Below are 12,483 nucleotides of genomic sequence, written 5' to 3'. Positions count from 1 at the left end.
ACACATTTAAAACATACCTAAATGTCCAAGGATTTATATAGGAAACAACCTCTGTGGATAGGAGCAGAATTTAAATGTGAAAGTTTTCTAAAAAAAGGCAGCCAGACATAAACAGTTTGCAAAATCATTCATGAAACTGCCTACCATTTAGCTATATTTGAGCTTAATTTGTAAACAGTTTCCAATACATATCTTAGAAAAAAATATCATTATGAAGATGTTTTCCTTGGAAGATAGACTTGGGTTAAAGAGCACAGAGTGTTATTTTCAAATGACACAGGATTTCAAAAAGCGTAGAATTGCATCAATTCAACTGAACCCCTTTGAGGCTGGGTCTCTACTGACTGAGGCTCTAATCACCATACCTATGAATTCCCATCCACTCCTGCAATGATCCACATTTCCCAGGAGTGGAGCCTCACTGAGCTAGGCCAAACTGCTGCTCCAAAATCATACAACCAGATCATGGTGAGGGATAACTATTGAGTTATTTGTTAGACTAAGTTCTCTTCTTCAGTAGAAGAATAACCATACAATGATTCATCTGCCTGATAATAGAGATGAAGAAAAGTCAGTGGGACTTATTCTTGATCGCCTTGCTAGCCCCAGGGCTGAGTTTTTCCATCACCTGATCTGGAGTTCTCTGCATCTTTTTTTTTTAATTTATTTATATTAATTGGAGGCTAATTACTTTACAATATTGTATAGGTTTTGCCATACATTGACATGATTCAGCCATGGATGTACATGTGTTCCCTATCCTGACCCTCCCCCTCACCTCCCTCCCTATCCCATCCCTTAGGGTTATCCCAGTGCATCAGCCCTGAGCACCCTGTCTCATGCATCGAACCTGGACTGATGATCTGTTTCACATATGGTAAAATACATGTTTCAGTGCTATTGTCTCTAATCATCCCGCCCTCGCCTTCTCCCGCAGAGTCTAAAAGACTGTTCTACACATCTGTGTCTCTTTTGCTGTCTTGCATACAGGGTTATCGTTACCATCTTTCTAAATTCCATATATATGTGTTAGCATACTGTATTGGTGTTTTTGTCTCTGTATCTTTTAAGACTGCTATTAAAATAGTATCACATCTAACTGCCATTATAAAGCATTTAAAAATGTTCCTCAGCAAGAAAAAAGAGACTAAATTCTTTCACATTCCTTAAAAATTGGTATTCTCAAATAGCATGTTTAAAATTTAAAAATATTTGGGGGTTAGGACCATTATTCTTTTTCTACTATTAATAATAAAAAAAAAATCAGTATCCTACATTTGCAACACACTTCACAGACTATAACTAGTCCAATAAACCTGCTTGACCACACTCTCAGAAGTCTCCAGAGAAGCAAGAGTCTCAGTTTTACTGAAGGTCAGATGACAGGCCAACCTCTGCGCTTGGATTAACTTTCCTAACATTCTAAAATTACTCCATGCTCTCATCTAACAACATAGACATGAGTTAGGGCAACTTGAACTTCCCAGATGGCTCAGAAGGTAAAGAATCTGCCTGCAATGCAGGAGACCCGTGTTCCGTCCCTGGATTGGGAAGACCCCCTGGAGGATGGCATGACAACCCACTCCAGTATTCCTGCCTGGAGAATCCCCCTGGACAGAGGAGCCTGGCGGGCGACAGCCCATGGGGTCGCAAAGAGTCGGACATGACTGAGCAACTAAGCACAGCACACAGCACAGGGCAACTTAGCACAATTCTCTTTTTCAATATTGCCCCCAAAAATGTATTTTGTTGAATGTTTCGTTTCCTTAATCGCTCCCTCTTCGGAGATAGGAATGCCACAAATTTGCAATTGAATACTATTGATTGCATTTGAATACTATTGATTCCATTTGAATACTACTTTTTATATGATGTGTGTATGTCTGTGCATTACATATAAAAACAGCAAGAAATGTTCATCTCCCAAGAAACCACTTTTTACTTACTTGGAAAAGATATTACCCTCATTTCAAATGCATGTTTTTAAATAACTTGCTTATTTTTGAAAATAGAAGGAGGATAGTATGGCTATTTAAACTCTGAGTAAACTGAAATTTTAGCTGTGCTTCAAACAACTACACAAATCTATATCCAAATTTTCTGTCCTACATCACCCACTCATAAAATATTCTTCATGTTACCCATTACTAACAAAATTTTATTTTTCATTTCTTTACTTGCTTATTACTTACCTATTCACCACTGGAATTAGTTCCATACAAATACAACCCTATTTGTACTATTCAATGTCGTATACCTACATCCCACAGCTTTTTGGTTTGTTTTGTTTTCACTGTAGACACTGAACAATATTTTTTGAATGATTTAAATGTCTAACTTTCCTTCACTGAATTGACCACTGAAGCCATTTTTCCAGTAAAAATGGTAACACTGTGGGAAAACAATGGGAAAAGCTGTATAGAAATTACACCAGTTTGCTCTTCAAGGTGCTGCCCTCATGCCCAAACTCAGTATCAGTCTCCTCAATGATTAAGCTATTTTTTTCCTCCAAATATCTTTCACCCAAGTGCCACTTTCTTGAAATTCAACCGTTGGATTTCATTTCTTGAGCCCATTGTGTTTCACTTTTCATGGTGCCCATGAAGGCTAATATATCTTCAAAGATGAGATCAGCAGGTGGCTTCTCTCTAACAAAAGTGAAATCAAGAAAGCGCATGTCGCCCGAGGAATGAAGCTCAAGGGAGGGCTGAGAGAGGGCAGCATCCCTGCCCCACTGAAAGGGATGGGGCAGCATCCAGAGCGTGGCAAATGGTCATATCTGTGTGCCAATATTTTCACACCACGAGATCAAAGACTGCTGTTGTCAAGTGAGAAGGGAGGAAGGAAACAACGTCTAAAAGACTCGACGTGTGGCTCACCTTCACTGAGTCATACCTTTTTCTATGAAATGCAGTAAAGTCCTCCTTAATTACACTTGTTGCTTAAATTATTTAAAAAACCTATGAAAATGTGTGCCTTGTAGCTGTGTTAGTTACTCAGTCGTGTCTGACTCTTTGTGAACCCATGGACTGTAGCCCACCAGCCTCCTACGTCCATGGAATTTCCCAGGCAAGAATATTGGAATGTGTTGCCATTCCCTTCTCCAGGGGATATTCCTGACCTAGTGATCAAACCTGCATCTCTTGTGTAAGTGCTGCTAGTCTTCATGTACAGGGTTTATTAATTTTACTCAAAAATAGTTAGTCTTATTATTAAGGTAAATCTTAAATTAGCTGTCAATATATGTTTATAAATTATTTATACAGGGTAGGAATATATCCATCAAACAGAAATTAGAGAATTTAGTTCAGATTTAAAGAAATAGTGATAGAACAAATAAAGATGGAAAGGGAATTATATGGAAATATGTACCATTATGCAGTCACAAAGGCAAAATTATTGAAGGACAAAGGAATTTACACATCAAGCGTGAATAGATCAAACTGTGAATAGAAGGTCATTGACTTGGATTGTACAAGAAATCACTGAGATGTCTTTCAGTGGTTCTTGGATGTCCCCATTTCCTGACCTATGAATGCTGATGTTATCAAATGCTGCATCTCTAGCTCTGACATCAACCCTATTTTCAAATTTTCGCATGCCATATCTCCAATTTTGGACATCTGCCTTTGAATATCAATTTAGTATATAGAATACATAATTTAAAATTTCCACAATGTAAAAGTGGACCCTATCTTGTTAAGTGGTACCCACTTCAATGCCATTGCTCAGACAATAAATCTCAGTGTTCTTCACTGTCTTATTGATTTCCTATGACTCACTCATGCTTTTGGCAAATTGAGTTGTCTCTACTTTCAGAAGGAATCCCTGATTTGATTATTCCTGCCCCAGCTTCATCCTGGCCTCTGCAGCAGCCTCCTGAGAGTTCAGTTCAGTTGCTCAGTTGTGTCTGACTCTTTGCGACCCCATGAATCGCAGCACCCCAGGCCTCTCTATTCATCACCATCTCCCGGAGTTCACTCAGACTCACGTCCATCGAGTCCGTGACGCCATCCAGCCATCTCATCCTCGGTCGTCCCCTTCTCTTCCTGCCCCCCCATCCCTCCCAGCATCAGAGTCTTTTCCAATGAGTCAACTCTTCTCATGAGGTGGCCAAAGTACTGGAGCTTCAGCTTTAGCATCAGTCCTTCCAAAGAAATCCCAGGGTTGATCTCCTTCAGAATGGACTGGTTGGATCTCCTTGCAGTCCAAGGGACTCTCAAGAGTCTTCTCCAACACCACAGTTCAAAAGCATCAGTTCTTTGGGACTCAGCCTTCTTCACAGTCCAACTCTCACATCCATACATGACCACAGGAAAAACCATAGCCTTGACTACATGGACCTTAGTTGGCAAAGTAATGTCTCTGCTTTTGAATACACTATCTAGGTTGGTTATAACCTTTCTTCCAAGGAGTAAGCGTCTTTTAATTTCATGGCTGCAGTCACCATCTGCAGTGATTTTGGAGGCCAAAAAAATAAAGTCTGACACTGTCTCCACTGTTTCCCCATCTATTTCCCATGAAGTGATGGGACTGGATGCCATGATCTTCGTTTTCTGAATGTTGAGCTTTAGGCCAACTTCTTTGCTCTCCTCTTTGACTTTCATCAAGAGGCTTTTTAGCTCCTCTTCACTTTCTGCCATAAAGGTGGTGTCCTCTGCATATCTAAGGTTATTGATATTTCTCCCGGCAATCTTGATTCCAGCTTGTGTTTCTTCCAGTCCAGCGTTTCTCATGAGGTACTCTACATAGAAGTTAAATAAGCAGGGTGACAATATACAGCCTTGATATACTCCTTTTCCTATTTGGAACCAGTCTGTTGTTCCATGTCCAGTTCTAACTGTTGCTTCCTGACTTGCATACAGATTTCTTAAGAGGCAGGTCAGGTGGTCTGGTATTCCCATCTCTCTCAGAATTTTCCACAGTTTATTGTGATCCACATAGTCAAAGGCTTAGAGTTAGGTCTACCTTTGTTCTGGCTTCTAAACGTTTGTTATCCTGAAGCAGCCAAAACTATTGATTCTCTTTCAATCTTGTTCTGATTGTATCTTTTCCATGCTACAGTTTAATGTATCACTTTCAACATTTACTCTAATAAGACAGAAATCTCCATTTTTTATTCAAAGACCCTGAGGCTTACCTCATCTCATTAATTTTCCAAAAGTCAACATGTTAAATGATAAAACCAGAATTGGAATCAAAGCTTTATTTATTTCAAAATAATTTAATGTCTTACGTAATAAAGTTGCACAGTTGTGAAGCCCAGTTCCCAATATTAGGTGTTTTTGTCACCATTTGGAGGCTTGATGTGATGTGATGTGGAGGTTTCTGTGTGACTGAAGACTTTTTAAGTTACTCTGAATTCATCTTTCATCCATGATGACAAGATAGTGTGACAGACTGCATTATTATTTGTAGAAATATTTTATTTCATTTAACTGTGTCTCCATTTTCTCCATGGAGTCTCTGATTATTCAGAAAACTATTATTATTTACATTGAAGATAATTCCCTAGGGAAATTTATTTTAGTAACTGCTTTTCTTACTAACTCCAAAATAGAAAATACTATTCAGTTGCTTAGTTCTTCTCATTCTGTCATGTTGGTGTAGCCAGACTAGATGACTTGAAATTTTGGGAGACATTGTTCTGTTTTATTTTCTTTCTTTTATGCATTGCTTTAAGGCTAATGAAGGACCTCCCCCAAATTTTATAACATTTCTTAAAAGGGTATCATCTTTTTTCCCCAATAGAAGTGAAGATCATTGTACATTTTATCCATTTCTAACTACATATATCATTGCAATCTGTCTAAAACTGATTCTTGCTCAATTAAGTACACCAGGATTTTTCCACTAAATTTAAAAATTATGTTGTTGTTCAGTTGCTTAGTCGTGTCTGACTCTGCAATGTCTCCCTCAATAATCTCCAGCTTCAGCTCAGTCCAGTTCAGTCTCTCAGTCATGTCCAACTCTGTGATCCCATGGACTGCAGCATGCCAGGCTTCCCTGTCCTTCACTGTCTCCCAGAACTTGCTCAGACTCATGTCCATTGAGTCCGTGATGGAATCCAACCATCTCATCCTCTGTGTAGAAACACTACTAAACCATATCACTGGTTAAGGTCTGTAAGGTGTGATGAGATGGTTGGATGGCATCACCGACTCGATGGACATGATTGTGAGCAGGCTCTGGGAGTTGGTGATGGACAGGGAAGCCTGGCATGCTGTGATTCATGGGCTCACAAAGAGTTGAACACAGCTAAGCGACTGAACTGAACTAAAGATGTGACAGTGATAAAAGAAAAATATTTTGTAACTATTTTCAGACTATTTACAGTTAAGAACAAAGCACCAGACCAGTTTCTGCTTCAGCAAAGATGAATTTATCGTGTATTTTCCCACTTGTCATTGCAAGTTTTTCTCTCTTTTTATTTAGTATTCTATATACTCTGCCTTGATGTTCAGTCTATATATAAAAATTTACCACCAATTCAGATATAGTGTTGAAATATTTATCCAATTTTTAAACTGGATAGTACTACCTATTTTAATACACAAAATATGCTATGGCTGAGGACACTGTAATTAATACAACAGGGTAATATCATATGAAATTTCTTCTTGCATGAGTATTATATTCATATAATAGATTTCACAACAGAGATAGTGACAATTTAATAAAGTAGCTATAGTCTTACTCAGTCCCTTCGTGGATCACAAGCTTGTCTTGACAAAGCAGTTTGCACAACTCAGTGAAGCTATAAGTGAGCTATAAACCATGCTATGCAGGGCCACCCAAGATGGATGGATCATAGTGAAGAGTTCTGACAAAATATGGCCCACTGGAGGAAGAAATGGCAACCTACCAGGGGAACCCCATGAACGGTATGAAAAGGCAAAAAGATAGGATACTAGAAGATGAGCCCCCCCAGTCAGAAGGTATCCAATATACTACTGGGGAAACACAGAGGGCAATTACTAATAGCTTCAGGAAGAATGAAGCGTCTGGGCCAGAGCAGAAATGACACTCAATTGTGGATGCGTCTGATGGTAAAAGCAAAGTCCAATGCTGTAAGGAAAAATATTGCATAGAAACCTGGAATGTTAGGTCCATGGTTCAAGGTTAATTGGATGTGGTCAAGCAGGAGATGGCAAGATTGAACAGAAACATCTTAGGAATCAATGCACTAAAAGGGACTTGAATTTAATTGAGACGACCATTATGTCTACTACTGTGGACAAGAATCCCTTAGAAGAAACGGACTAGCCCCCAGAGTTAGAAAAAAGAGTAAGGAATGCAGTACTTGGGCAGTCTCTAAAACAACAGAATCATCTCAGTTTGCTTCCAAGGCAAACCATTCGACATCAGTGTAGTGCAAGTTTATGTCCCAACTGCTGAAGCTGAAGAACGTGAAGTTGATTGGTTCTGTGAAGACCTACAAGACCTTCTAGGTCTAATACCAAAATAAGATATCCTTTTTATCATAGGGGGTTGGAATGCAAAAGTAGAAAGTCAGGAGATATTCAGAATAACAGAAAAGTTTGGTCTTGGAGTACAAAATTAAAAAGGGCAAAGGCTAACAGAGTTTTTTCAAGAAAATACACTGGCCATAACAAACACCCTTTTAAATGACCCAAGAGATGACTCTACATATGGACATCACCATATGGTCAATATAACAATCAGATTGATTCATTGAAGAATTTGACTGCAGCCATGAAATTAAAAGACAATTGCTCCCTGGAAGGAAAGTTATGATATACCTACAGCATATTAAAAGGCAGAGATGTCACTTTGCAAACAAATATCCATATGGCCAAAGCTATGGTGTTTCCAGTACTCATGTATGGATATGAGCATAAAGAAGGCTGCGTGCCAAAGAATCAGTGCTTTTGAAATGTGGTGTTGGAGAAGACTCTTGAGACTCCCTTGGACTGCATGGAGAGCAAAGAAATCAATCATATAGGAAATCAACCCTAACTATTAACTGGAAGAACTGATGCTGTAGCTGAAGCTCCAATACTTTGGAGATCTGATAGAAAGGATCAACTCATTGGAAAAGACCCTGATGATGGGAAAGATTGAAGGCAAAACGAGAAAAGAGCAGCAGAAGATAAGATGGTTAGATTGCATCACTGACTCAATGGACATGAATCTGAGCAAATCCAGGAGATAGTGGAGGACAGAGGAGCCTGGCATGCTACCGTCCATGAGATGGCAAAGAGCAGACTCAGCTCAGTGACTGAACAACAAAAACAACATGGGCTCTCCTGGGGGCTCAATGGTAAAGAATCTGCCTGCTGATGCAGAAGATGCTGGTTTGATCCCTGGGTTGCACAGATCCTCTGGTGAAGGAAAGGGCAACCCTCTCCAGTATTCTTGCCTGGGAAATCCCATGGACAGAGGAGTCTGGCTGGTGACAGTCTATGGGGTTGCAAAGAGTCTGACATGACTTAGCAACTGAGTATTCACACTTAATCATCCCTGTGTATATAAATCATCACTTTATTGGCATTCTGAACAACCTAAACTGCTCTTCTCTTCAACAGATTCCTCATGGCTTTTTTCACCTCCACGTTTCTCACTGTGTAAATGATAGGATTTAACATGGGAGTGAGGATGGCAGAGAACATAGTCACCCACTTGTCCACAGGGTAAGTGGCCACAGGACGTGTGTAGGTGAACACACAAGGCAGAAAAAAGAGCACCACTACTGTAACGTGGGCGCCACATGTAGAGAGGGCTCTGCGTCGTCCTTCAGAGCCGTGGGATTTCAGGGAGCTCAGGATAACTATATAGGAGATGAGCAGCATGGAAAAAATGAGCAAGCACATGCCTCCACTGTTGGCTGCCACCACCATTCCAGGTATGTAGGTGTTGCTGCAGGCAAGTTCCAACAGTGAGAAGAAATCACACGTGAAGTGGTCAATGACATTGGGACCACAGAAGGTCAAGTCCATGGTGAAAAGAATCTGCACGGTGGCATGCAGGATGCCCCCGATCCAGGCCACCACCACCAGGAGCTGGCAGAGCCCCCGTCTCATGATGGCCGTGTAGTGCAGAGGCTTGCAGATGGCCACATAGCGGTCATAGGCCATGACAGTGAGGACGATGACCTCTGATGCTGCCAGAAAGTGTTCTAAAAAGACCTGAGTCAGGCATCCTCGCCATGAGATGATTCCTCTTTGATGAAGTAGGTCAACAATCAATTTGGGGGTGGTAACAGATGTGAAGGAGGCATCTAATAAGGCCAAGTAGGTGAGAAGGAAGTACATGGGAGCAGAAAGCGTGGGGCTGAGGGAGACGGTGATGACAATGAGCAGGTTGGCCAGCACAGTGAAGAGGAAAACGAACAGAAAGACAATGAAGAGTATTTTCTGCACGTGTGGATTCTGTGTGAGTCCCAGGAGAACAAATTCCGTCACATTGTTGGGAGGCCTGAGGACATCCATTCAGTAAGCAGCAGCTTCCTGGGATAAAGAATAATACTTATTAATCATGAAAGGCTTGTGATCTGACTTTCTTAGAACAAAATAGTCACTGTGCAACAATGCCCTTGGAACTTTTGCCCTGTACTCCTGTCAATTCTTTCTTATTTTCACCATGGTATTTTGCATCTCTTCAGATATCTAGTACCTGTCACATGTAAAACATCAGTAAGGCCGCATTTGATGTGTAATTTGCCATGAAAACACCGTCTACATGAGAGGTGTAGAGGCTGTCTACATGAGATTTGGATTCTCCTACTGGTTCCAACTCCACTGGACTAAGTCACCTCAGTGTCCCGTGCTTCCCGAGCCCTACTCTGTGTCTGTGAGGTAACAAATTGCAATTTTCAGAGGTATCTTGAAAGCTGAGAAGTGCTATACACAGGCAAGAGTTATTCCCTCTTCCATGAGAATTTATATTCCAACCCTCAGGTCAAACTGTGGAAAGAAAAAAATATGGTCAAGAAATATCTATCACATGGAGTGAATTTAGTGAGGTGTGTATAAGTCCTTGGAGATGCATGCACCCTTGTACCTACCAGGACACATAAGCTATTCATCACTTACCAGAGTGCCTGGCATGTCTGCAGTGCCTGAAACCTAATGGGTGATGAGTAAGAGCTGGTATTGAATGGCCATTCTGTAAGGGTAAGCATATATCTGCTTCCCAAAACCATAAATTCAGCAGGAATTCAAGTGCTCTTGTCCTTCAGCTCTGTTTATCTGTAATCTCTCTACTTTATAAGAAACAGATAAACATTTGAAAGGAAGCTACACTCCAGTATAACAGTTTCTGACACACTCCCTAGAGTAAGCATGAAAGTATTTAATTGCTTCTAAGAAAATACACACATTGGGTCATTTTTCTATCAACATGATGTGTTTGTTTATTGATTTTTTTATTCTTCAACATTCTGCTCCACATAAACTTTAGCATAGTCATATTCTATAAATTTACAGCTTTAGAAGACTTGGATTAAAACATAAACCCTTTCATAGATGTTCAACACACAAGGATTTATCGAGCATCGGAAATCCTTATTTTCAAAGCTCTAACAATAAAAATTTAACAAGGAGAACAGAAAGAAGATATTTAGATAGATAAATTAGAGTGTTACCTAATACACTATACGTATAAACATATATATCAATACACCAACTATCAAAACATGTATAAAATCCATTACTTACTATTAAGTCCTACTACAGATTCCTTCATCAAACAAATATTTATTGAACCCTTGCTGTGCACATTTATGAATGTTGCTCACATAAGATCATGAAAAGTGATGCTATTGAATGAACTTAATTCCTGAAATTGTATCATCAAAGCAGCAGCACATCTCTCCATGACCTCCATGGCCTTCCCACTCCTTTGTGTTTCTGTTCCATGCATTCTCATGCTTTCTTCTCCTGTCGTCCCACAGCATCCATCTCCCATCATTCCTGGTTACAGGATGTGTTACTAATACAATTTGGGGTGATCAGTTTGCCAAAGAGAAGAGAAATAAGTATAATTAAACATATTCCATACAGCATGTCTTTTCAAAGATAAACAGATAGAAACTATTTTTTCTTAATTTTCCAAGATGAAACGTGTGCATATGTGGGAACACAATGCAGCAGCTTCACTGGACTCTTCCTCCCTTAGTGGGATCTCCCAGCAGATCAAAGAAGAGGCAGTGTAAACAAGGTAAGAATTAGACACAACCCATAGAAATGCTTTATAAACAACTATGAGACAAAAGAAATTACTTCTTAAATTTTTCTTTGGCTCCATAATACTTTTTCTAGGAATAAAGGTTAATGTCAACTAGTTTAGGAAAAACATCATTATGCACAAATATGTTCAACATAATCCCTAACAGCTGCAGAAAATTTAGAAAGGGTGGGGAATGTTCCACAGTGGAGGAAAGGATAAATAAAATATAGTGGATCCTTTTGAATAATATTTAGTTTTTAACAGAGATGCTTTTAAAATTGTACAATATCATGAAAAAATTATCAGTTGTAATATTAAGTGAGGAAAATTTTTGGTGCATATTTTAATTATATAGTTATTCTAATTTATTCATTGTACTAATTATATTATTAGCTCAACTAATTTAAATACATATCAATAAGAAAAAAGATTCTAAAATATTTTACTTCTCAATTGCTTAGTACTGTAGTCAATTCTACCTTTCTTGATGTTTTGTATGCTTAAGAAGGTTTTACACCTCAGGTAAATTTGGATGATGTGTGATTATATGATTTGAAACATACATTTATACCTGAGAACATATGATTATGTGATTTCAAAAAATAGTCTCACCTATGAAAATGTCTGGCCTAGCACCATGACCAGGCCCCAGGCAGCTGTTAGTTCCCCAGGAAAGAAGTAAAGTCATAAGATTAAAAATTTCAACTAACTCATTGTCTCTTGATTGTACGTTGGATAAGTCGTAAAAGCAGTATGACATATCCTATTTGTGGGCAAAGTCTATGAAGTTTCAACATGTGGCTAATTGGAACTCATGGGTATTTTTCCATCATTAGCAGGTCTTGCTAACAATCCAATTATTTCATAACAACATCAGAGAAGTGCTTTTATAGTATTCCTTTTTAATTTTAAGCTTCATCTTTAAGTCTATGTGAAAATAAACTGAAAAGGGTTATCAGTCATGTCTGACTCTTTGTGACCCTTGGACCATAGCCAATCAGACTCCTCTGTCCATGGGATTCTCCAGGCAAGAGTACTAGAGCAGGTTGCCATTTCCAATCCAGAGGATCTTCCCAGCATAGAAATTGATACCAGGTCTCCTGCATTTGGGCAGATTCTGTAAAACATAGTCACAAAAGAAAAACATAGCAACAAGCTGAACACCTATGGACTTGATTATTTGATAGTAAATGAGCTTAAATACAGAGTCTGAGTATTTGGTATTTATAAATTAAATGTTTCAGAGCATTACTATCAGATTTTTAAATATTTATTATATTATTTTATTTTGAA

The 12,483-nt window shown here is 39.1% G+C and overlaps 1 protein-coding gene across 1 annotated transcript; it reads right to left on the bottom strand.

Annotated features, from left to right (window-relative positions):
• Positions 1-8,525: 8,525 nt before the first annotated feature.
• LOC120876989 (olfactory receptor 140-like) lies at positions 8,526-9,452 on the bottom strand. Its single transcript, XM_040259299.1, has one exon. It carries the CDS (start codon positions 9,450-9,452, stop codon positions 8,526-8,528), a length of 927 nt encoding a protein of 308 aa, XP_040115233.1.
• Positions 9,453-12,483: the final 3,031 nt, after the last annotated feature.

Source organism: Oryx dammah, unplaced genomic scaffold (genome assembly GCF_014754425.2).
Source record: "Oryx dammah isolate SB20612 unplaced genomic scaffold, SCBI_Odam_1.1 HiC_scaffold_17, whole genome shotgun sequence".
NCBI classification, from domain to species: Eukaryota; Metazoa; Chordata; class Mammalia; order Artiodactyla; family Bovidae; genus Oryx; species Oryx dammah.
This window is presented reverse-complemented; position numbering and strand designations above follow the sequence as displayed.